The 26340-nt window shown below is 39.6% G+C and overlaps 1 protein-coding gene across 3 annotated transcripts in view; it reads right to left on the reverse strand.

The window, feature by feature from the left end:
* slc8a4b (solute carrier family 8 member 4b) overlaps positions 1-26340 on the reverse strand; it is a 115917-nt gene that overhangs the window by 54767 nt on the left and 34810 nt on the right. For all 3 annotated transcript variants that reach the window (XM_075451694.1, XM_075451693.1, XM_075451695.1), the window contains exons 2-10: positions 8149-8411; positions 5617-5756; positions 5274-5426; positions 4959-5186; positions 4421-4834; positions 3007-3117; positions 2763-2915; positions 1312-1408; positions 936-1127 (exon numbers count right to left, since the gene is read on the reverse strand). In XM_075451694.1, the coding sequence (XP_075307809.1) occupies positions 936-1127; positions 1312-1408; positions 2763-2915; positions 3007-3117; positions 4421-4834; positions 4959-5186; positions 5274-5426; positions 5617-5756; positions 8149-8332 (1672 nt within the window). In that variant the 5' untranslated portion in view covers positions 8333-8411. The remainder of the gene's footprint in view (positions 1-935; positions 1128-1311; positions 1409-2762; positions 2916-3006; positions 3118-4420; positions 4835-4958; positions 5187-5273; positions 5427-5616; positions 5757-8148; positions 8412-26340) is intronic.

Raw genomic sequence — 26340 nt, forward strand, 5'->3', positions numbered from 1 at the left:
GGTTGCAGCGCTCTGTAACAACAACTCAACACGCTCAATCAGAGAGAACTTATTGATCGGCTGCCCAAAATTGGTTGACATTTTGGTAAGTCTGTCTCTCCCCAATAGCCTGTAAAATTGCTCTCTACTCAGTTTGAGGCAGACCAGAAAATGGTCATTATACAGGTGTAGCTTCTGGACAACCTAAACACTTCAAATGGCTGTCTCTATTAAGGATACAATCCCACACCCACTTATCTGCTGCCCGTCTCCTCCTCCTCCCTATCAGTAACAGTAATGCCAGGGCTTTCCTCTGACAACTTGACAAATAAGTGAAGTCTGCAACTAGAAAAATGAGCTTCTTCCTGGGCATCTTTTTGATTGTCAAGTAATTGGCGACAAACTTAGATCAGATTTGCCTGTGTGCGCCTTCCTCTCCTGCACTGCGCACTCCACCTGCAGCAAGCGCGGTGCATTCTGCATCTTATGTGGAAGCAGCTTTAGTTAGCGTAGCCTGCTATGTTCAACACTCATTGGACTGGACAACATTTGCACATGTTGAACACAGTAAAGCAGGAACCCCAGCTTTTGAAGGCTTGTAAAAAGATAGCAAGAATGCCTAAGACGAGCTTTAGTGCACAACATACGTATAAAGTGGGAGAGGACACAACATAAATAGAACTATGACCAACTGTTTTACCCTCTGTGTTTTTGCTCCTATCTTTAAGGCTCCCTCCCAAAAGGCCCAGATTGCTCTGATTGGTCATCTGATTGGTCATGTGCAAGATTGTATGTGTACAGAAACTATAGCACCTCAAAAGAGAGCAATACCCGAAAACATAATATGTCCTCTTTGAATTTCAGAAATGGCTAATTAATACTTATTGCCCACAGTCAGGGTGAAGTTGTTTGGTCACCGGCAGGTTGTCTACAGAATACTTTACAGAATACTTTACCTGCATGATCATCATCATAGATTGTCACTGTGGCTGTGTGGTTGTCACCAAGCACGGCTTTCGGTGCAACGCTGGCATCCAGGGGGGCTGTGCCAATCTCAGGATAGCCAACCACACGAGGGTTACTAAGGTGTACGTAGAAGTACTCATCTTCTTCGAAGATGTCGTCATCAATCACACCAACGGTGATTTCTGGAAAAAGTATAGTCACTTCAGGATCTTGCACTGAGTGACTGACAGCCTAACCATAACCTTGATGCGAAATCAAAGCAAGAAACTTTAAATCCAGTTAACCTGCAGCACTGTTCAAGCACCAGTCTCAGTGGCATAGTTTTGAAAACATGCCATAAAATTTTACTGTCACAGTGTTTTTTACCTTTGAGGGTTTCGCCCGGCTTAAACAGCAGTGTTCCTTCAGCAAACTCATAATCTGAACCTGCGTTAGCTGTACCGTCCTCTGTGCGATAATCCACCTGCGGCAGATGGAAACACAGAGAAATAAGCAGTCAAAGTGGAAAACAGAAGAGACCAGATATGAAAAGGGCATATGAACACAAAGGAGGAACACAAAACAGAGGAAAGGTGAGGGGAAAGAGGGAGGAGGACGGTGAAGGTGTAGAAGAGAGGCAATAAGGGAGCCGTGGATAAAGGGTAAGATAGACCAAGAAAAACAGTCTCATTAAATCAAGCCCTCTGGTCTGATAAAGTTTGATGATAAAGGCTCTGAAGGTCGCACAAGAAAAACTTTCCACATTTACACAGTCCTTTCCCCTTTGCATATGCTTGTTGATTACCCCCCTTCTTCCGGTCCAAATATAAACAAATCCTAATAAAGATCATCCAAAAAAAATACTCCAAAATAATCAGTTTGAGTCTGTAGGCAAAGCTGATCCATGGGTTTAGTGTTATTATTATTACTGCGGTCAGTCTCTTGGCCCTGTTGTATTTTTAGCATTTCATGAACGTGTATGGTCTAACAGAGCGGGGGTTAATTCATTTTTGAATGCACTCGTTCAGCTGGCTGATATTTTCTGGGATTGTCCTGGGACTTGGTAATATTTCACATTTTTAAGACATGTGGAGTGCTGAAATGTGACAATTTCTTTTTTAATTTAGTTTCTCCCGATATTTTTTTTTAATGTGTTGCTGCCATCAAATTGAAGATAAGCTAACATGAAATTTTAAAATTCTTCAATGCTTTTAACATTTGATGCCCTTTGTGTTCTATTGAGAATGAAATATTAGTAGATAAAATTTACAAATCATTGCATTTTTTTAATAACCTTTTACACAACTTTTTCTGGAAATGCGCTATTATCAGATATGATCTTCAAATACAGTAATATTTACATTAAATGGGAATGGAGAACAAACAGCTTTAAAAATTCAAACAGCTTTAAAAATTCCAAGTATAATAATACTGACTAGATAACTATCTAGGGGGAGAAGCTCTCATTTGGACATCAGGCATGCATAAAGGCAGAGATCAACAAGCCTTTCCAAAAGGACAAAAGTTTATTTTCTCGCGTTTTTCTTTTTTTTTTTTAGCTGCAAAACTGCTAAACTGAAAACTGAAAGTAAAGAGAAGATGTTCCATCCAAAGTATCCCAGTCTGCCACTACTCTCTTTTCCCATTTCTCCCTCACAGCAGCATCCAATTAGAAAAGACAACACGGGTGTCCAAATCCTCTGGAGGGGAAAACATGTCATGAGACAGATCAGATCAAGACAAAAGGCTTAGAAATGTAACCCACTGTCCCCTCCGGTGCTTTTATACACACGTTTATTCCCAATCCACTGTTTTTCTTTCGTCTCACACGAACACACCTTGACAGTTACTCCGGGGTCTCCTCCTCGTCTGGCAACAGTCAGTTTCAGGGAGCCGCAGTTTTCAAAGCACTGGTACAGTGGGGGTTCAAACTCCATCCTGGTGGTGTGAGGGTCGTCCTCCTGAGCCTGAGTCTCATTGCTACTCACCACCTGAGAGAATAACGCAAGTAGTAGGTGTGATCTGCCAGCTGTAAATATCAGGTTAAATAGTGGCAGGGAGAGTAGTGTGTGTGTGTCTCACCTTGCGAGCCTGATCGGCAGCGTGCTTCTTGAGGATGTTGCCTGCTCCAATCATCATCCTGGTTGCTTGGATACGGTAGAATGCTCTGCTCTTTTGCTGCTGCATCAGAACCTGATTAACAAAACCAATCAATTATCAAACGGATTCATGATTCATGATTTGGTCTGTCCATATTAGTCTCACTTTTATTAAACTATTCTTTTGGTCAGAACTATATATGCAGAAGAGACAATAATACTTTCTTGACCTAAGAATGAATCTTTACACGAAGCACTAAACTTTAGTGTCTAGCTCTTAAGTGCAAAGTGTAGATCTAAAAAAAGGGGCTTATCAATCTATAAGTAATGATTTCAATAAAATGGTATAGCTGAATAGCAGTCCAAATGATCCAACAAATTGAAAATGAACAAATTGAAAACTGTAGCAGTGGAGATCATTAGATTAAATGTGGCCTCTTGGCTGGGAACAGTGCAATTTATTTGAACATAAGGGAGGTGAGACAGCAGTTTTGCTCCAGAATTTTAATAAAATCTGCAGCAGCTTCTATTGAAGAAATCAGTTATAGTTTGCACTTTCACTGAGTGAGTTCTCCCAGCGTCGTCTCCCCTTTATTTTATAATGTGAGGATTTATTATGAATTATTATGAATTTAAATGGAATTGACTGCATTATATAACACTTTTCCAGTGTAGTTGACCACTCAAAGTGCTTTATAGTACAAGCCCCCTGCACCCATTCTCTGTCACGCTCACAGATTCCTTGATGAACACACTGGGGGCAAAACAGGGTTCAGGTTATTGCCCAAAGATGCTTCAACAAGTGGACTGAGAAAGCCACGGATCAAACAACCAATCACAGTCTTTGGTTGTTTTCTATGAAATGTTGCATTTTCTGAAAGAGTTATTAATTTATTCTTCAAAATGTTTTATTTTCTGTGAAATGTTTAGCTTTTTTATGATGCGTGACACATTGCTGAAGTGTGTGAAATGTTTTTGATTTTGTTGTCCTTGTGATACCTTGTGCCATTTCTGTCTTTAGTGGTTGTGTTTTCTGAAATGTTGTTGTGGGTTTTCTTCTTCTGTGGTATTTCTAAAAATCCTTTTGTTGTTATGTTTGGCTTCTCAGGGACTAAGTAAGTTGAAAAGCAGCTCTGACGTGGCGTCGAAACACGACGGCATCTCTCACGCTCCTGCCTTTAACAACTTTTAACTCCCCTGCTGTCACCTAAAACACTTTATTTGCACCTGAATGTGTCACTGTGTCATCTCTATATCACTGTCATACTGTTTCCTACTGTTTCCCTGGGCCAAAAGTGTAAGTAGCACAGAGAAGAGGTGGAGACAGAGCAAATTTGTCGGATCTTCACACTTTGTGCTTCTGCAGAACATAAATGTGTTGACTGCGTGCTGCTAACCTGATAATTAGCCATCTCAATCAGCTGCTCCATATCTTTATCCGGGTGTCTCTGCTTCAGATCCTTCAGAGTTCTTGCCATGTCCCTCCTAGCCTCATCTTCCTCATCTTTGGCTCCTTCCTCCATCATCCCTCCGTCCATCCCACCGTGGCAGTTCAGTGCCAACTGCCCATCCAGCTCCAGCATATCCATCTTGGTGAAGCCCCCTGGACCCAGTGCTCCTCCCCCACCTCCTCCGTCCATGCCCCCAAAGACTCCATCAGTACCTCCTTCTGTCTCGATGATTATACCACGATTCTTGTCGGCACGGTAACGCTTGCGGACATACTTGTAGAAGAGAAGGCGTCGGTCAGCCACCCAGGCTTGGACCACGCATAGGGGGAAGCAGAGGAAGGTCAGCACTGCCTCCCACACCTGAAGGGGAGAAGAGACAGGCTTGAAGTTTTGTACTTGGTCCCTACCTTCCTTTTCATCACCTCACTTTCTTCTTTTTCTAAACTTTCCTCACTCAACAGCTTTCGCTTCTGTGTGACCTTACCTCCACCTCTCCAGGGGAAAAGACACTCAGGATCAGGTAGAGCCAGATGTAAGCAAAGATACTCCAAGCGGCCGTGACAAAAAACACCCGAAGGTGTTTGATTTTCCGCGTCTCTCCGTCGGGAACCACGTACACACACAGAGCGATGATGATGAACATGTTGAAGGCAGCGCTACCCACGATGGTGCTGGGACCCAGAGATCCAGCCTCGAAGCCGTGACCGCACACCTGCAGGCAGGTGTCAAAATCAGATGATGATGTCGCAATCGCATCCTATAATGTAATGTGTTGCCAACTGGCTCACGTTGTACCGACCTCAATAACTGACAGCAGTATCTCAGGGGCACTGGAGCCCAAGGCCATTAGAGTGAGATTAGAAACAGTCTCATTCCAGATTCTGACTGTGGCCGTGGTGGTCTCGCCATTTGGCTTCTTTATAGTGATCTCCTTCTCCTGGGATGTTATGACCTGCAGAGGAGAGGAAAAACATCCAAATTAGATCTTTTACAAAGATGCCAGAGAGCTGTTGAACATGAGTGAAATAAATGTATTCCATGCAGCTTCAGTACGATAGAAATGCACGAATCCACTGAAATACAATATCACAGAGAGAAAAATAAAGCAACATCTCAAGTAAAGTGTTTATTCATTGACATACCTCTATAGAAGACATGAATCGGTCTGCTACAATGCTCATGCCCAGAAACATGTATATAAGTGCCACGAAGTAAACAATCGCCCGTGCTACTTTATCCCCCACAGAGGGATTCTGAGGGTTCCACACAGGCAGTACGACTCCTGAAATTGAGAAAAGAAAAAAGAAAATCATTTTTCAAAAGATAATAAAAAGATCATAACAGCAGGATTTGGTGGCAACTATTTTGTCGACTAAACTCACTACATTCTGCCTCACTATTCTTCCACAGCCTTCCACTATGAGGATCTTGAAACACGTTTAGAGGCAGCATAACTTGATTAAGTAATTTGTGTGGGAAATTACTTAATGTCTCATTTGGTAAGTTTTATCATTTGTCTCTATAAAACTTATTGAAGAGACCAAAACCTACAAAAGTTAATTAGATTTCGGTTAATAATTCAGCACAATCTGTCCAAAACTCAGCATATTTTTGATCATTAGCCCATAACACCCTGTCTTCTTTGTATTTGAGCAGACGTTGTAATCAGCTGATATTGTCCATTATGCATTAGTACCTGGTAAACTAAATAATGTGACTAATGCTGTAAATTAATTTGTATTACTAAATACATGCCTATATGTCTTTCCCCTTCAGAAAAAAAACTGTTCTGCAGACTTTAGGCCACAGTTCTGAGAAAATGTTTTCAGGGACAATGTGCCAACACACTTACTGCTCTCAGTGAAGCACTTTTTTTTTAATGAAAAATGTATTGCAGTACACGACTTCCCTTTATCCACCAGATCTACAACCTTGATATTGTTTTTATTTTCCCAAAAAATCAAGTGGGCCCTGAAAGAAACCTACAGTCTGTTTCAGCAGTGAAGAAAAAATGAAAAGCTCCAGAGAAAAAATGGGCCTTTAAAAACATGCTGCACTTCTCAGTACAGGGATTATTTGAAGGTAAGAGAACTGAAGTGTATACTGTGATCATTAATAGCCACATCTGTTATTTTCAGAACCCCTCAGACCGCCCAGAATGGGTTGACAAAATATACTCAAATAACTTCCAGGAGGTTATACTTCTTTCTTTTTAAGGAGTAGTTGGTGGAAAAATGTGACTTATTCCATAAGTATTTTAATTATACTTGTTTGTGGTCCCCTATTAATGTAACAGTTGGGTACCAAGATTCTGTGATATTTGTGGCACCATTTCAAAACAATTAGAAAGGTTTATTTTCTGGTTCCCCAAATGGGATGCAATAGACAGCAGAAGAAGCATTGGGCATGTTCTACTGCTTGAAAACATCACACTGGCACAGGGAACAGGTAGGAAATAGCTGCTACTAAAACACAGCAAAAACGTAGCTGTGATATCCTAGAAAAGATCATTACACCCCAACATTATAAATAAATGTCTTAATGAGAGAAACCTATTGAGACCACTGACGACAGTGACGACAGTGACGACAGTGACGACAGGCGGTCTTTTCTCAGGTTCGTAATGTAATGCTGATTGCATCGCATATCATGGAGACACCTGTGTGTACAGCTTTAATCAACACCATATGAAAAGCTTTTTCCTCATACTGTGTCAAGAAAGGTGCCACATTTAGCCTGAGAAAACAAATGTATGTATTTTTCTAATGAAAACTGTTCGTTGAATCTTGAATTGTGAGTTGACAGACTAATCAATTTCAAGCAGATATTTACCTCTTCTTCTTGATTTTTCCAACATTATTTCATGTATTAATTTAGTTTATATCAACAGAAGTATTTTACACAAATACAACCCCTAATTATGGTACCACCCAGCAGTCAGAGAGAAGGACCATCTTCTGTACATGCTAGATTCATTACCGACTACAGCATAGGATATTCAGCACATGCGCAATATGAAACATAGACATAGACAAGGGATCATGGTCACAACATCCGAGCAAGAAACATAACAGGATAACTAGGACACGCTGTAACAAGGCCAGTTCATGGAGGACACACAGCAGCCCAAAGTGACCAAAATGAGCCAACCTCATGATGCCAGACACCACTGGACAAACCCCCAATTTATCTGTGTTTTTTCTGTAAAGTCACTGTTCTATATATCCAAGATGGATATTACAATGAGGACGTAGTCATTAAAACTGCAGGATATGAATGGTGGAAAACTACAGTCGCCCTCTGGTGTGACCATAAAAACAAGGTTTAACATGTCTTTCCTAAGAGGAAACTGTTCACAAAAAATAAGCTATATTAAAAAAGAAAAACTCCTGTTAATAATGGATCATCTGGGGATAATTTGAAAGAGTATCTGAAATCCGTTGAGCATCTGTGACAATCTTTAAAAAAAAAATTGTTCAGCTGTTATCAATGCACATCATTTCTCTTGCTTACTTGGTTGGTACACAGACAACCAACTAGAGGCTTAACCCTTTCATCTACTTAACTCTTGTCACTAAGCTGCACTCTATGATACGTTTAGACTGTGTGTAATCATGTTAATCCCTCCATATTTGCGTTAAACTGCACTTTTCACAGGGATAATACCAACCCACCTTCCTGACAGGGGTCTCCACTAGCTGAACAGTTTTTCTCTGGAGAACTTGCGTGGACCGACGCAGGGCATGAAAGCAGTATAATGAAGGAGAGGAGGAGGAAGGGCACTGAGAAGGAGGAAAAGTGGGATGGGTGGAGAGACGCGAGGGAAGATGGAGGCTTCGACATCGCTGCAGGAGCCATTTCCGCTGATGCAGCTAGGCCTTCACTCGACTCTCCTGAGTTCTACTGGGTCAACTCAGTGTAAGGTGGCGTCCAAAACCTGAAGGCAAACAGAGAGATGGTGAAGAGATTATTTCACATTTCAAACCATCACATTCATATGAACAGTTAATACAAAACTTAAATATTCTAAAAAAAGAATATTTTAGCAATGCATTTCTATCAGCATCAAGTGCCTTTGAACCAAGCTGAAAGAAGTGAAACCTAAAGTTAATGGACTGCATTTATACAACACTTCATACACACATTCATACTGTTCTTTTTTTCCCAAACAGAGAGCACTTTTTTTCTGCAACACACTCATATCTTGATCGTGGTTAAACTTTTGGCCCTGCAACGCTTCAACAAGCAAGCTGGTGGAGCTGGGGGATGGTACCCTGCCCACATGAAAAGAAAATGGTCGCAATAAGATTTATGGTGGATTCAAAAACATCAAATGCATTGGAAAAAGAAATAACAAGGTAAACAAAAGAAAATGCTGTTATACTGTTGTACTTGAGCCTTTAGTAGATGTAGTCAGCCTAAACTCCTCATGAGCACAGATGAAAAATGTATCAGTTGTTTTTATGACAAACAGAAGCTGGATATAATTAGACAATTATGTTTAGAAATTAATATATATTAACACGTTACAAGTTATATTGAATAAAACAAGTGATTTCAGCTTAGAACTACACATGACTCATGAGAGGCTTGTGTCAAGCCTTCCATCCGGACAGAGGCAATTAAGGGCTAGTAATGTGGTAATAAATAAGGAAATGAGTAACGAAGACTTTTCAAACAGGAGATTGTAATCATGATCTGACACAAAAGCATCAGATCTGAGTCTTTGAGGATAAAAGATGTGCAGAGGATCTGCAGTTCTTTCACAAATGTGTGAGGCAAATCATTGAAATGTTTGAAAACAATGTTCCTCGTAGAAAATTTGGAAGTGATTTGCATATTTCTCTTTCTGTAGTGTAGAATATCATTAAATCATTCAGGAAATCTGGAGGAATTTCATTATGTAAAGAGCATCTGACACCGGTGGTCTCTGATCCCACAGACGGCACTGAATCAAGAACCATCATTCATCAATAACTGATATAATCACATGCTCCAGTGATTAATGTGGAAAACAGTTAACAAGCACCACAATATGGTGAAATTGAAATTACATTTTTCTATTGCATCCCACGTTATCTTTGCTTGCTTGGGGTGGTATGTTTCTGGGATGGGTGCAAGTTTAAGTGAGATTGACCGAAATTATTTGCTTTTAGATTTGAGGTATAACTTCCTACTAGACAGCTAACTTCCAATCTTGGCTAATTAAACAGTTGTGCTGCGGCGATGGATGGTTAAAACAGCACTGTTTACACTTCAGTAGGGGAGCAATTTATTAAATTACATTGTGATGTGAAAGGCTACTTGTAATGGGGAAACTTGCAACACAATACTTCAGTGCCCCTTAGCTCTAAAAAACCTTTCAACATGCTTTAACACGCTGGATGGTTGCCAAGGCAACTTCCTTTCAATCACACGTTCAGCCACAGAAGGTGGCTGATTTCAGCAAAAACAGCTCACTAAACACAAGCAAGTCAGATATTCCCTGGAGGAGTTGGCGCATGCTGAATCAGAGCTACAAGGGGAGTACAACCATTTGCAAGGCAGCTTCTGTTTCATTTGCTTGCTGACAGGTCTCTAAGGAAGCCCTTCGGGGGAGGGGGGCTTCCTTAAAGATGCTACCTGTTTTGTCAAAGCTGCAGTACATGAGTATATGTCAGTCTGCGAATGACAATGAATTATGTGTTTACAATTTGTTGTCTACAGGTGCCCTCCCAAAAGAACCTGCTCAACAATATTGAAGATTTGTTTCATTTCTCAGGCTTTGTCAGACAAGAGGCATCGTCAAACAGAATTCTTCGAGTGTTTTGACATGAGGGCAAGTTTGAGGTGAAAATGTTCAAGCATTGATTCTTCTTCACATCTGAACAGTGGAAGCAACATAAACTTTAGAAGGAGTTATAAATTGATTTTTCAGTGTTCCCATCATTTCCTGGTGGAAATAATGGCCATGAATCTATCCTGTGGGAGTCTTTATACACAAGTCATTACAGACACTGTGTCTGTGAGCAGGAGGCTGTGCAGTAAATACTGCTGTTTGCTAAAGATTTTAGGCCATGCGATTGGCAGAGATTGGCAGAGAGTTACTATGATGCAAGTGAAAAGAGAAAATAGGAAGAGGAACTGTTTTAGCTTGCAATGCTGGGTCATATCAGTGCAAACAAAAATCTGAGAGACGCACACAATCAGAAACTGTGGTTGTCAGTCCTGTATTACAGAAGTTTCTGACCTTGTACTGACGCACTCTCAAACATACTAACACTCCACACTCAGGGTTAGTCAGCCCTAAACAAAAAAAAAAATGCTGACCCTCTTTTCACACAAACACACACACACACACCTATGCAAACACCACCACAGTTAGTCATCTGTGATGACATTAGCGTTGAGCCGCTGACCCTGTCTTTATCTATCTTTAAGGGTCTTGCTGCTCTGACAACAAACTGTCACTTCAATTGGCAAGTCACTCCTCTGTTGTCTCGGCTGCATCACCACTCTCCGTTGGACACTCTCTTCTTTTTCCTCATTCACTTTCTCTCCGTTTCATGAGTTTTCTTCTTCTTTCATCCTTTTGTTTTTTCCTCCAGACCCATTAATATCTTTCTCTCTTTCTTCCTTCAAGCTCCTGACAGTCATTTTCACCTCCTTCTCCATCTCTCTTCCGGACTCTCACATTTGAAGGTCTTCCTCCCATTGTGGTATAATATGGGTTATACATGACCATCCAGCGCATTCCCACTTATTTTTCAGTCATCGGGGAGTTCACCCACTTTCAAATGTCCTCTGATGTGCATCAGATTCAAGTTAGTTTTTATTTTTCATAAGCAGGCAAAAACATGACCTGCATTTCTCCGACTCTCACTGGTAGTAGTTGCATTAATTGGATGGTTGTTTACGTTAAGACACAAATATCTTCCTGATCTTTGCTCTTTGATGTCAAGCAGCAGAGAATATGTGACATATACTAATAGCCCATTTTTTTAAGGTTCTGAGTAAGTTTCCACGACCGTGTTTCTAACCCAGGGTGTCAGTGTTTATCTTCCGCTTAACAGCGTGCAAAAAAAAAGAAAAAAATGGGGTTAAAATGAAAAGTATTCCCTCTTTGTTGGGTACCAGTGTCACCAGTCTCCTTCTGTGCCAACACATACAGAGTATCACTTAATTTATAGCATCTTTTCAATAAGAGAAACCATGAGTTGTCCATGAGAGAGGGTGTTTTCTTTTCACTTATAAATTTCACGAATACGGAACAGGCATACCCACAAACAATAGTGGATAGCAGAGTACATGAGTATGGTTAAGTGTAGTGTTGCTGTAACTGAATTTCAGCTAACCACCTTCATTTTCTATCAAGGTTTTTCTAATTTGCAAGAATGGATTTGAGCTCAAAAGAGCTCTTTTCTAAGCCAAGTCGAGCTTTTCTTCAGTGAAGCCTTTCAATAATAATTCACAAAGCTGTATGACAGAGCGATGCCTTCTCACAGAGAAAATCCATCAATCCATCCACTTTCTATACCCGCATAATCCAATTCAAGGTCATGGTGGGGGACTGGCAACCCTGGACAGGTTGCCAGTTTCAGAAAAACTTCACGAAAAAGGTTTAGCAGAGAAATTGAAGTTTCACTGATTAACAGAGGAAGAATCAAAAAATATTTCATTGACTTGGTCACTAAAGCCTCCCTCCAGAGTCAATAGCCCTTAGACTCCCAAGCTGACTTTTTGAAATCTCATAAAATGGACCCACGGTACCAATACAAGCACATCTCTTTCCCCCAAAAAATACTTCCTGTTCATTGGCAATGCTTAGGTTTTATAATCATCAAACCCTACTTATCCCAAATAGCCAGGATAAATCAAATGGTTTAAAGCTTAGGTCTCTCTAACTAAACATGATCCCCAGTCAACACTATAAAGATGGGAAAATTCCTATTACTCACACTTTAAAAAATGCTCTGAAAACATTTTCTTGGCCTTGGCCTCGCATTAAACATAATCCCTCTTCATTATTATTGCATAATTAGACTTTTTTCCCCTATAAAAATAATCCCTTCATGCCTTAAAATTACTTAAATATGACTACACTTTTCTCTCACTTAGTATTGGGGGATATTTGGGATTACATGTTGGAACATGAGGAAAAAATTGCCCCAGCTCTTTCCTCTTATACTTGCTTTTGGTGTATACCCAGCTGACGCAGGGTCTAGTAAATGGGCTGAGTCTACAGTTTATGTGAGCAATGACACAAAAATACACAAGAAGCAGAGCAGACATACAGGAGCAAAGTGCACTCTGAACTGAAATACTAATGTGATGCTCAATGACAACATTAGACAGTTTCAAGTTGGAAATGCTCAGCTTTGGTTTGACAGTTTAACTCAAAATAAGCCCTCTGGCATATAAAACATCACAGCTAAACTGATTAAAAGCTTGATATTCAAGAGAAGTTAGCCTTAAGCCACTTTGAGTGAAAGATGAGTTATCTAATGGATGTACATCGTGTCCCAAAGTTTTTGCTCACACCCATTCCTTCTATGTCACTTTCTGGCTACAAAACCCCAAAATGGTGACCACTAAATGTCAAACTTAAGGCTTTAAAATGTAATTTAATAAGCAACAGTTTCATCTAGAGTCTACGTTAACATACTTTTATCATGATCATCTTTCAGTTGCACCTTTAGATCGTGGGTAAAGTAACTCAGGGATTTTTCATTATATTCTCAGGCCTGATAACATGACTGGAATATTCTGTAGGGTTGTATGGAGTGTATACAATGGATCCTGCTTTGGCCAAGTCCGAAGACTAACATGACTCCTTCATCCTGCCACATGATTGTATGTGCATGAGTCTATCGAAGTGAGCGTGTTCTTCATTTCCCCCGGGCTTTTCTTTTGTCAGACATGAATCATTCTGACAGATCACACCCAAACCATGACCTCTTCTGACATGACGGAGATGCTCACGCACGTGTGTATGTTTGCATGCAGACATGTATGTAAATGAAAACATGTGCATGAGCACAAACACAAAACGAGTATGAAAACGTCCCGCATTCACCTGTCAAATGCTTTAAACTGGCTTTTAATCAATCTAACAGGTGTTTGTGTGACTGTAACAAATGCAGATAAAAGTCATAATCGCATCGTATGCATGTTTAGTACACTGGACATTAGTCTTAATTACAAGGACAGTTATGAGCAAAATGACAAGAGCATTTAATGTTTTACTTAAGTTCAAAATACTTTAATTACATCAAACCCACAGTTTGATATTATACACAGTGTACATTTTTCATGAATCAACATGCAATATACTTATTTGTATATTTCTTTGCCACTAATGACATTGCTAGTATAGAGGGAAGCAGAGTCCCCCTTTCTCATTCTGGATTCAGACTGCCTTTGTTTATATCAAGCCAGTGTAATTTCATCTCATTAAAAACAAACTCTTCACAGCAAACACAAGGTTTCCTGTTGGTGCTGCTTCCAGTTAGAACATCAGCAAAGTAATAAGCAATCCTTCACTGCCCTTATTGTGAAAGAGTCACGGGAAATGTGATGTATTACTCTCCGAGGTTAGAGCGCACAAAATTCCTAAGAAATGTGATAAAAAAGACGAGCAAATAGTGGACTGAGGTGTTCTTTTTTGGTTGGGGTTAGAGGATTGGCTTAAAGCTATGGTAGGTAATCCTAGAGAGCTAGCAAGAGAGCTAGCAAGATTCGAAAGTGTCCCCTCCTCTAAGCTCCACCCCCCCCTCCCCATTCCGTCAGTGCTTCATCCAAAGCCGGTAGAACCGCATGCGCACACGGAGCAGGGAGCCGACAGAGGGGGGCGTAGGCAGAAAGCAGAGGCATCTGATTGGTTTTTGTAGGCGCTCCAATCCGAGATCAGCGGGACGCTGATCTCGGATTGGTCAGCTTTTTCTCAGTCCTGCAGCTGCCACAGAGGTCTGATTATTTTCGTCCCTTTTTCTAAATACATCTTGTATAGATTTCTCTCAGGACAGACGGACCATTTCACCCAGTATTACAAAATGTGTTTCTGAACAGGATTACCAACCATGCCTTTAAGTACTTCATGGAGTTGTGTACTGGTGCAGATACAAATCTGTTGCTGATTTGCTTTAAAAATTGTGCTCAACCGATGCAAATGCTGTAACTTAATCTTATACATTGTGCAGCCCTGGAAATTCTAAAATCTTGTATTTATATTGAAACAATAAGGGAATGGAAAAGAAAACAATGAAACAACAACAGGCCAAGCAAGACTATATGGTTGGAGAGGCCGGAGACGAACACGAAGAACAACGCTTGTCTCAAATGTGAATGTGGAAAATATAAAGAACATGAGACAGAGGGGCTGGAAGATGAGATAAAGGCAAACGACACACACATTCACACCTGCTCCGAAGCGCTTCACACACACACACACACACACACACACACACACAAGTTTCAACCTGTTTATTGAAAGCAGGAAGAGCACTGAGCATGACTGTCGATTACTATCACTGTGCGTCTCTGCTTTGCCTCATGAATCCCCACACAAACGCACACATTGACACACTCACACTGATGTCGACTAAGGGTTAAATTACATTTGGTTCAACATTTTTCTTAAGCTTAACCAGGATTCATACTTTCACTTCTCTCTTTCTTCTCCATACTCATGTGACATAATTTCTGAACAACTTGCAATCAACATGAAGACATTTTATACAACTACAAAACTGTGAAGGATCTATATTTATGTACTGTCTGAGGGCTACAAAGATCCCTCTTTCATCGATTTTTCTCTTTGAATCTTGGGTAATTTGTTTTGTTTCGTTGCACTGTTATGTGCCATATAGCCTTTCAAAAAGTACTGATTAGAAAGGGTGAGGAGAGATGGAAAGGGATGTTTATCCCTTAATCTCTCTACCTTCATCATTTCATTATTTGTATCTGCTTATCCTCCCTGTCATCAGGTTTTACTGTTCACATATCAAGATTCAAGGAAACAGGCTCTTTCCATTCAGCTTGAAGCTTGCAGTCATGATTAGTATAAAGCAAATACTTACATTCACAAGTTATTACATATACTTCTTCTGCAAAAAGCGAGTGATGTCTTTCTGTGCATCATGCAGCTTTATTAACACGCTAAAGTTACGTCATATGAAATAGGAAAGTTGTGTACAACAACAGTTACCTCTTCCCACATTGATTTAATGAGCTTCTGCATAGTTGTGTTTGAAATAAAAGCAATAAAAGTAATCAGTATGATTTATTGCACATCAAAGGAGGGTTGCATAAATATAGACCTTTCTCAATTGTTCCGTGTTGTTGAAGGTTACGCTCGCAACCTGCTATGCCTCCAGCATTTTAAGTCTTTGAGAGGGTGTTAGAGTGGATGATAAAATTTTTATCATACCTTTCCAAGCACAAATGGAATTGGATCCTGACTGTCATTTCAGACCAGTGAATCTGTGAGTGCAGCCTGAGACGTTCCTGCTTGAGCTTTTTCAGTCGCAGCTGGACCACTTACAACAACGAGTAATGACACTTTTTCCTGCACTAAAACGGGCATTTATAGAGGGAATGAGTGGTGGAAATGTACCTCACTAATTATTCAGGCAATAAGTACATATGTTTTTAAGAGCAAGTTAAACTTCTTGAGGTAGAAACAAAACAAAAAAAAAGAGGTGACACAATTTAACAAAACTACTTTCACACAGTCTTAGTCAAAACGGACTGTGGTAAAGGATCCAAATATAGGCAAGAATGTGAGGCTGTAGATGAGGAAATAAATAGTTTTTCATTAACTTACTAGATTTATAAAGAGAACAAGCTGCAGAGCAGGACATCTAACATCTAAATCCAAGGCATAAATCCAGTGGAGGGGAAGCCTAATCTGAAGCCAAAAACCATGGCAGGATAGCAGCAAAAACAGACTGAGTGATGATAACAAGGATCTTGAAATGAATAAATGAAATACAGAGGAATAAATACAGAGGGAACTAATGACAAATGCAAGGTAGGTGTGTCGGAAAACTAAGACCAGGTGAATAACAAGGACAGGAAGTAAAACCAAACAGAATCACACTCATGAAACAACAAGAGAGGCTAATTAGAGACATGACAATAAGACAAATATTTCAACAACAGCTAACCAAGGAGCAGAATGAATTCCAAACTCAAAATCAAGCAATGAGCAACATCAGAATACACTGCATACATTAACAACATGAACACTAAAACAAATGGAAACCCATGGAAATAAAAAAGACGAGGTTTAAAGCTGCAGTCTGCAACTCGTTTTCAAGCATAATTCCTGGAACTGTCCGGGGATTCTGAAAGTAGTACATTAAATACCCCAATACAAAAAAAAAAAGAGTTCTCTAGGTCCCCTATATGTCCCGCTAGGTCCCTCCAAAGCCAGCAGGTTTGTTTACAAAATTGCAGACCGGACCGGTAAAAGGTAACCAATCAGGTTACGAGCTGGGCTCTGTTGCCTGTCAATCACCGATTGTGCACGCGCGATACAAGGTAGGCTCGTCCCCACGCTTATTTATCTAGACTATTGAACTTCATTACGGGCTAGTCTACTTACTGTGTCTTCCATGATCGCAAATGACAGGTGAGTTGATGAATGAGGAGTCGTGTAAGCGCATCTGGCGTGCACGTCTACGTGCACGTCTACGTGCACGAGTTCTCATGTGTTTTGAAGGGGCGGGACAGGAAGTTGAATAACTTTTTATTTTTCGGTTAAAAAATAAGCATTTCTTGCATTTTGCGACTACGGAGGTCACCGTTTTCAACTTCAAGCGTTCTGATAGATCATGTAAACTCTTAAAATGCCAAAAAGTAGGACTTTACGTATGACAACAACAAATCTTGCAGACTTCAGCTTTAACGCGAGAACAAGAAAGAAAGCAAAATAAAACCGAATGTAGCAAAAACTATGCAGAGATTTATGCATCTGGCCACTTGATGTTCAACCTAGTGGTTCTCAGCTTTGTTTTTAACTGAAGTCAAACTATGAAAGCCTCACTTACTTAAACATCATCTGCATCTACATCTTCAGTGCATTTGTAAAAACGTTTTTAATAGTCATGTCTGAGACTGCCGTTGCTAATATAATCTGAAGATCGGTTGTTGGATCCCAAGCCCCTAAAATGAACCCTCACATTGTCACTGATATGCTTATTGGTGTGTGAATCCAGAGAAATAGAACCTTCATATAAATATCCAAATATATCATAGGAAGTGTTACATGAGTTGGTGAAAGAAAAACACAAAGGGACTAGATTACGTTGAAAAGGCGCGATATAAGTGTGGACCATTTAGCACAGCTGACCGCACTCTGGTCTATACATTTTTGCACTTTTGTTCTCCAACTGCTCTACCTTTCCTTATCCTCACTCTCCACTCTGACCCCATCTCTAAATTAAATTATTCTCTTTTCTCCACCCACAGAAAGAGGAAGATTTTAAGCATGTTTTAAGTGTGTTTATGGGTTGTTGCCTCCAAGTGTACTGCTGTAGTGTCATGTGTGATAACTTGGGGGGTATAAATGTGAGCATGTCAGTGTTGTGTTGCCATATATAAGTCCATGGGTGACTCGTGGAATCTCCGGGCTTGGAGCAGATGGGTCTTGAAGGTGGTGTAGAGAGTAGCTGGGGTGGAGATGGAGAAGTAACAATGAGTTATCCGGGCAAACCCTGCAGCGGAACAGTTATTGTTGGAAGAAGGAGAATTTGCATTTGCCTGTGTTACTCAGAATAGAAAGAAGCTTGGTTAGGACTAGATTAGAGGAGCGATGTGGAGAATGACTGTTGGGGAAAAGAGTTAAAGTTAGTGAGATAAAACCCAAGACATAAAGGGAGGAGATGCAAAGAGAGAAAAGAAGAGGAGGAGATAGAGAGAGGCAGAGTGTGTGTGGCTTTGATGCTGCAGCTATCTAGAGGCAGAAGCGCTGATGAGATGTGTAATTAGGCAGATTTAAGGGCGCTAGCGAACGCGCCCCACTGGGCTGTGGATACAGCTGTCCAAGCGTGTTAGAGAGTGCTGCAAAGTGCTGCACATACTCAAGCACAGTGCAGATTTAAGAATCATTGGAACAAAAAGAAAGGCATCAGGGATGCAGCCTGGCTGTCTGTCCTTCAATAACATTATTAGTAACTATAAAGTGTTGCACAATACATCCGTAAGCTTTAGCTTTAAATACACGTTTGAGTGCAGCTCTGAACTGACTGCTGTCTACTGTATCTGTACTGTAAGATGTTGCATTCTACTCATTGATGAACAGCATTTATGCCAAGAAAATGTCAATTCTAATCTCGGATTGGGATAATTCAGAAAGCTGTAAAGATTTACAGCGGACACTATTAATCTAGACCCAGATGCATGGTTCTTTAACAGATGGAGGAAACAGATACTCCTGGTCTTTACTTTCCCTTCAAAATTGGTGAATGTTGCAAAGATTTATAACACTCAATGGTTGATAACACAGAATGGCTGGATGCACACTTAAACTCATCTACAGTTGAAGTTTTAGTTGGACCACCATGCTTAATCCAGTATACATGTACGATAGATTAATCAAATTAATAAATGAAGTATGTCCAATGCTGCTACAGCGGTGGACATCTTGTTGCTTCTAACTCTCTCTGTGGGAGATCATTGTACGTGTAAGTATAGCCAAATTAACTTTATAGATGTGTTTATGTTACCGATTTTGTCAGATGACGCTATGGTTGCAAAGTCAAGATATTATTAGAGCAGAGCAACAGTCGGGAGATATTATAAGTGACTCCCAATTGACACATCGTCTTCATGGGCTAATTTTCAATCACAATTTCTATGGCCTTAAGCTGTCTGACAAAAGAAACTGAAAAACATTTGAATGAGAGCAGTTTTACTGAGAATTTGGCTGTATTCACATGCACTTATACTCCACTGTTTTTCAAAAAGATGTAAAAAGAGGGAGCATATGCAGAGCCCCCTGTGTTTAGATGAACTCACACACAGAAGGGATTCAATCCCCAACTGCATTATTTGAGTTTTTGTGTGATTTTGGTTAGTCTAATTTGTTTGCATGGATTTTGAAAGTCAGGTTTTGGTTTGACCATCACAATAATACAGTTTTTTTCTAATGCCATAAAAATAAACTTACTTTTGGAATCAATAGTCCTTAATGTGTCCAAAGTTTTCTTCTTTGTTTGGAGAACAGTTTCCATTCAAGCCCAAAGCGCAAACTCGATATACACTGAATAACAAAGACCACATTCATAGTCTTTATTGTTACAGACAACCAAACAGAAGTTTCTAACATTTCTTCAAATAAAATCCCAGGTTTTATAATTTTGTCTGATTGGTTCTCTTTTAATCTTTCTTGGAATTTGAGCTGATAGGCTCTAGGCTTTAGAGCAGAAAAGAGTGAATATATCCTCATTATAAGTCCCATGGAATCTTATAAATGACGTTTTAATGAAGCCTTTAAAGGCATGTTGAGGATGAACACGTTTCACATGCAAAAAAGCATGACTGACAGTATTCGTTCTTAGTTTAAGGTAAGGGTTAGGTGGAAATTATTTTGGTTTGCATCCAGCTGCCCACAATGAATGAAAGTTAATCCAAAGTCCTCACTGTGCAAGCTTGTGTGTGTGTGTGTGTCTGTGTATGTGAGGTCTGTACTGTTGGCGGTCACCCACTGCTTCTCCCACCAGGACTTTGCCAAACATCGATCTGTTCTGGCCTCATCTGTCACTTTGAGGACAAACATTTACACACACACACCTACACGCTGAATATATCGCCACAATGCCCGTTTTCACATAACTAAACCAACGCACACACATCCTACACAAAGATTAAAACATGAAAATAAACGTGCACTCCCAAACACGGATATACTGTACAAGCAGCATTCAGTCAGGACAATTAGTACATTTTACATTCTGTTGGAGGCACACATACAGTCAGAACATTGCATACAATGTATAGATGTCAGTGTGAGTCATATGAAGTGGAAAAAAAAGTCAGATCAAGCCTCAGGGCTGGGTCACAAAGCTTAAGGATGAGAGGAAAAACTCAGAGTGGTCTTGTGTAATCCCACAGTTTAATTTGGAAACACTTTCTCTGTTTTTATCACGAGGCTGCGCAGAGAGACATGTTTTCAGACTCGGAATAAGACGAGAAGAAAGTGAAGTGCAGGCCTGTTGCAATCTTTTCCCGACATGAAAATCTCTACACAAGCCACAGTCTCACTTTCCTCTGCCCTCATTTCTAATTTTGAAATTTCCCTTCAGTATGAAGGAATCTAAGCCATGTTACATGTTTCAATGGCCATTCAGCCAAAGTTTATACTTCTTAAAAGTGTCTCCTTTGTCTCTCCCTCTTCATCAGAGTGCTGCACAAACGTGAAAGTTTGTGTAGGCGAGGATGTCAGCCAAATGCAGTTCACAGGGTTTTAATGGGCTGTGACACTAATATGACAGAAGATGATGCATTATATAATGATGCTAATTGTGTTTATTGGAGTGTTGTGTCACTATGTGAAGGTATTTTTTTCAAGGGTGCTCTTTCAGCACTGTTAGCGTGAATACCTTCAGTACTATCATGATATCTGATTATTGCCTTAAAATCGATACAACCATGTTTCATCTGTGGCAAACGTTGACCAACATGCATCAGATGACCTAAACATGTATGTGCATGTGTCAAAATGTGTGTGCCAGAGTCACTGAGGGTGAACATTTTGTCATGACACACATCTTCCTCATCCCCTCGGCATAGTTTAGCTGGATGAAGGAAAACTCTCTTGCCTACATTTCTTTCCCATTAGCGTCCCTCATCTGTTTCCTCTCTTCTAACCTCCTAATGCCCTGTCTTCTTATCCACTTTTTTTTTGGCTTCCTTCTTTTTTTCATTTCATTCATCTTCCTTTTTTCCTGTCTTGCATCCTTTTTTCTCCTTTGTCACTTCCACCTTTTATCCGATTCCCTCTTCCTCCTTTTTTCCTCTTGCATGCTCATAACACCAATATCAATTAAAAAAAAGGCCACAGTAAATCCCCATGCCGCTGAGCTCAGAGGAAAGAGACAGAGAGGAAGAAGGGAGGAGAAAAAAGAGAAATTAACCACATGGACAATAATTATAAGCTGCTTTTATCCATCCTGATCTTTTTCTTTTTTTATATCCATGAGTTGTACAGTAAGAAAACACACAAATGCAGAGCAACACACAAATACACATTCCGTTCTCCACATGTCCCAACAGCACATCATTTTGCTTTTGATGTCCATTAATATAGCTTTTACTTAAAACGCAAACTCTTATCTATATGTTTTAACACTGATAGCATCATCAACCCTCTCCAAGCCATAGAGCAATAAGATTGCTATCCCTTTAGTCACCATAGTAACAGTATAAGGCCAAATGTGTTCCTTTAACCAGTGATTTTTCACGCTCTTCATGCTTTTGGTTTTCATCTTTTCATTAATTTTGCCATTAATAGACCATCCAATTCTTTACTGTTTCTCTTCTCTTCTGCCTCTCAATCTATTGTCCTTTGCTTGCCACCAATTGATGAACATGCATATCAAGTGCAAGTCCAGGTCCATGATCAAGAGTAGAGATGTGTATCTAAAGTCAATATCAAATTAGTATCAGTTCCAGACTGGTCAGTACTAAAATATTGATAAGTTCTGGTACAAAACTGAGCCATTATTTGAATTAGTTTACCTAAAACTGAACACAAACCTGAGTCAAACCTGTCAGACGATTGCATTTGACTTTCAAATGTTTTACAGTCTGTGCTTTTCAGTCACGCCAAGTTTTCTAAGTGTAGGTCATGTTGGTTAACTGATGAACAGCCAGAGCGTTGTCATTGATAGAGGGACTCAAACACCAAGTCCAGCATAAAAGGAACAGGAAAAAAGACCATCATTCCAAGCTCAATCAGAAAAAATCTACACCCCTAAACTCAGTGAGGTTGAGCAGGGTACTTAAATAGTACAAATGAAGAACAAAGCCATTTATTGTCAATGCAGAGTTTCCTTAAAGTGCAGTACCATGAACTGCAACCAGATGGTGGCTTCAAATATATCTGGTTCTCTCATAAAATACTGAGTCAGTAAATTTTCTGTACGAGTCATGGTCTGAGCTTCAGTTATATCAAGAAGTCCTCCAATCGCAACAGGGGAATAAGTAATACATTTATACCCTGAAATATGACCCATAACAAAGTCCCTTAAAGTATCTCCCCTACAAGGCGCAAAGGGGAAATATGACTCATAAGAGCTTTTACACATCATAATGTTCTTTGTCCAATAAAGCCACAAAGTCGTTATAAAGAGGAAGGAGGGTAGGGTGGAGGGCACAGTTATGTGCAATGCTAGAGCCAGTGACAAGGGATTGAGACCAACATACAGATACAGCCACACTGAAAGGACAGCTGTTTTATGCATGATTCATGAACTTTCAAGCCAATTCTCAGCATGGTCTTTGGCTGAAATTAGCTGGAAACTGGCTGGCATTTGATTTGAAAAGGCAATCCTAAGTGGCTGCCACTGTATGACAACTACAATAACTCATTACTAAAACACTTTTGTTTAAGTTAAGACAATAACATTATTTGGTAAGGGTTAGAAAACAATTATGATTATGGCTAATAGACATTTTACAATGTGAGCGTCATCTTCATGGTCACCATTTTGCTGATTGCTTTGGTGACATGTAAACACAAACGTAACTTTGTTACTTCCTGGTTGGTTTGAGGCAATAATAGTTGAATAGTTGAAGTTAGAAAACAAAACAGCAGGCTCAGGATTAGAAAATGATTTGGGCTAAAGTAACCCCAAATAGATGGCATTTGTACACCTGGCATGCAGTTACTCTCATATTCACCCGAAGTTGCATATTCTCTGAATATAATGATTGGCTGATTCTTCCTACATAAACAGATTATCAATGGGCAAATCTTTTGGAAGGACAGTCTCAGTTAGATACAGTCTATGGCTGGTTAAGGTATGCAATGTATGCATAGTAACCATCTAATAGTTGCTAATACTTTGTTAAGTGTTAATTTTGAGTGATAGCTGATAATTAACCACTTGTGATTAATATTACTTACTGTATGGCTAATAAATGATGCCATGTGTTATTGCACTTTATACTGGTCCACTGATCCCAGGAATGATTTTCTATGTGGTTTTACTACAGCAATGCTTTGCACTATATTGGAGCTATGAACATACTTAAATATCAGTTTATAAACCTTAATCTGGACAACAAGGTTGTTTCATAACTGCTGAATCTTTTCACATATTAACATGTCCTTTTGCTCTAAATCATTAGAATTGATTAGCAATACCAGTAAAACTAATACTGGTATTGATCAATTGTAATGATACCCATATCCATCTCAGGAGGGCCTTTGGGGCCTGAACAGAAAGACATTTGAAAAGGCCAAAGAGTGGAAAAAAACCCCACTAAATTGGTTTTCAGATAAATAATCTACTTTGTCTAGCTAAAGATCTGAATCCATACACAAATGGATCTTCTGACTACCTAAACAAACGATGAATAAGCAACAGAAAATCATCTTTATTTGCAGCCTGCATTTAAAGCCACCCAACCTGTTCTCAGTTTTGACAGGATCCCTTGGTGTCTGAGAGACCCTTTGCATTAACCCAGCATGTTGCAGAATGACAGCCAGTCATGTTGAAACTAATCTAATATATTTTGATTAGTTTGGCCAAGGGGTCCAAACAAAATCCCTCATGTTACATCATTGGAGTGAAAACAGGTTGGGCTATTACATCTCATCTCATACAGACATCACAAAAAAAACCTGTTCAGTCCACAGATAAATACACACCAAGATATTGGACTGTCTTTAAAGAGGAAAGCAGCTGACAAACTCTCACACAGCCAATGCCCTATACTTTCTATAAAGTCTGGCCTACTAAAGGAAGATCCTACATAAAATCAAGCAAACATTCAATGTTCACACATAAAGAAGAAAAAACATCTATATTTTTCCACTAATCAGCTTGTATAGAACAGCTCAAACTTCCCCAAAAGATCAATAAATGCATTGATCAGACTGCTGCAACTGGATATGTCTGGTAGTTGTTTGTACAGTATTTATGAAGCTCTTTCTGCCCATAGTAAATTAACAATTCATAAAGTCAATTTTTGCTAAAGTGTGATGTAGTCAAAATGACAAATTTTTGTGCTGCAAATATTTTGGCACTGATACTGAACAATAAGCAGGACCGCACTTATCTTGAGTACTTTTTTAAAAAGGGACAGACCTGTCATACATTATGTGTTTCATATAAACTGAAAGGCAGGATCATCGGAGGGGGGGGGGGGGGGGGGGGAGAGAGCAGGTAGCAGAGAGCGAACAGATCTCTGTACTGCTGTGGCTTTACCACCGTGATTAATGGTTAAGGAAAGTTATTATCATTATCATTATGGATACAAAATGAGTTGATGATGTACTTAATGTGTTTGTGTGTCTGTCAGTCAGAGGGTAGAAACCAGAGGGGTGCTGAAAGATTATTCACAGGGCCAACATTATTTGAATCAATTAGATAAGTGTGTTTTCCTCATAATATACGATGATAAGAGGGGATTACACTAATAGACCCTAACAATCAGCTGTGAACACACTGGATATCCTAAAACAAACAGCTTTAGTTTTAGTGGATGCACTAAGCGCAGGGTGAGCTGTGTGTGGGTTTTCAGGTGAGGTAGCACAGAGAGTCTAATTTCAAGGTTGAAATGTTCTATACATGTCTTGTGCTACACGTAACCTGCAGCATATACCAGTATCTGGCCCAACAATGAAAAGATATTTTATTCTTCAAAGTATCTTTCAGTTTGTTGTCTCCTGGCGAACAGTGTAATAAACTAAGTTAATGTCTTATTTTTCACTTGAGGCAGACAAGTGAAACTCTCCTTCAGACTTTTACCGAGCTAAGTGTAGATGGACTAGATGGACTTTTCCACAGCAGAGCAAAAGCTAAAGGACCAACAACAGCACCAACACAACCAGGAGCAGCCTACAGCTCAGATTGTGCCACATATTTAGAAGCCCGTTACATATTGTTCAGCCCGTTACATAACATGAACTAGTTGCATTAACTGCTAACAATTAACAACCTGTTACTGTATATCAGTGTGTTGTCTTGTAGACATTTTTACAATGCACTTTGCAATTTGTACCACTAGATATCACTACATCCAACACATTGGACATTTAAAATGCATTTATTATTTATGTGGTACAAAACTGGTGTATACAGTTTGGGCCATTTACTCTTTCTAGAGAACTGTAAACACTATTGCAACATGCATTAATGTGTGCCTTATTCTGGAGGAGCTCTTGCTTTTTCAACAAGCCCACATTTAGATGTTAGAGGTGTAGAAGTGGAATAAATTGCTGGACCCTTGTCTGGGAGCCGCTGATTGTCTTTCCACTAAATGTCACATTTGACAACACAGATCCAGCATTTTAAAGTTTGGTTGTTTATCTTTCATTATTACACAGTGTTTGGTTAGGTATGATTAATAAGGTTAGAAAACAACGGTTTAAAATACAAAATGTACATATCCAAATGCTCCTCACAAAGCATGACTATGAGATTGGTACCCGTGTTTATTTTAGAAGAGTGAAATGGCAATATCCTTTTTTTGGCCACTGAACTGAATTTCTTTAATTCTTTATTCTGCAATAACAAAAGGGCTTTAACACTTTGTCACCAAGCACAAACTGTTAATATACCTGCAAGATACACATATGGGTGCAAAGTCAACAATTATGTGATGTTAGTTAGTTCCACATTTAAGTGTTTGACATTTCACTGATTTTATTTGTT

The sequence above is a fragment of the Odontesthes bonariensis genome, chromosome 19, assembly GCF_027942865.1.
Source record: "Odontesthes bonariensis isolate fOdoBon6 chromosome 19, fOdoBon6.hap1, whole genome shotgun sequence".
In the NCBI taxonomy this organism is placed as follows: Eukaryota; Metazoa; Chordata; class Actinopteri; order Atheriniformes; family Atherinopsidae; genus Odontesthes; species Odontesthes bonariensis.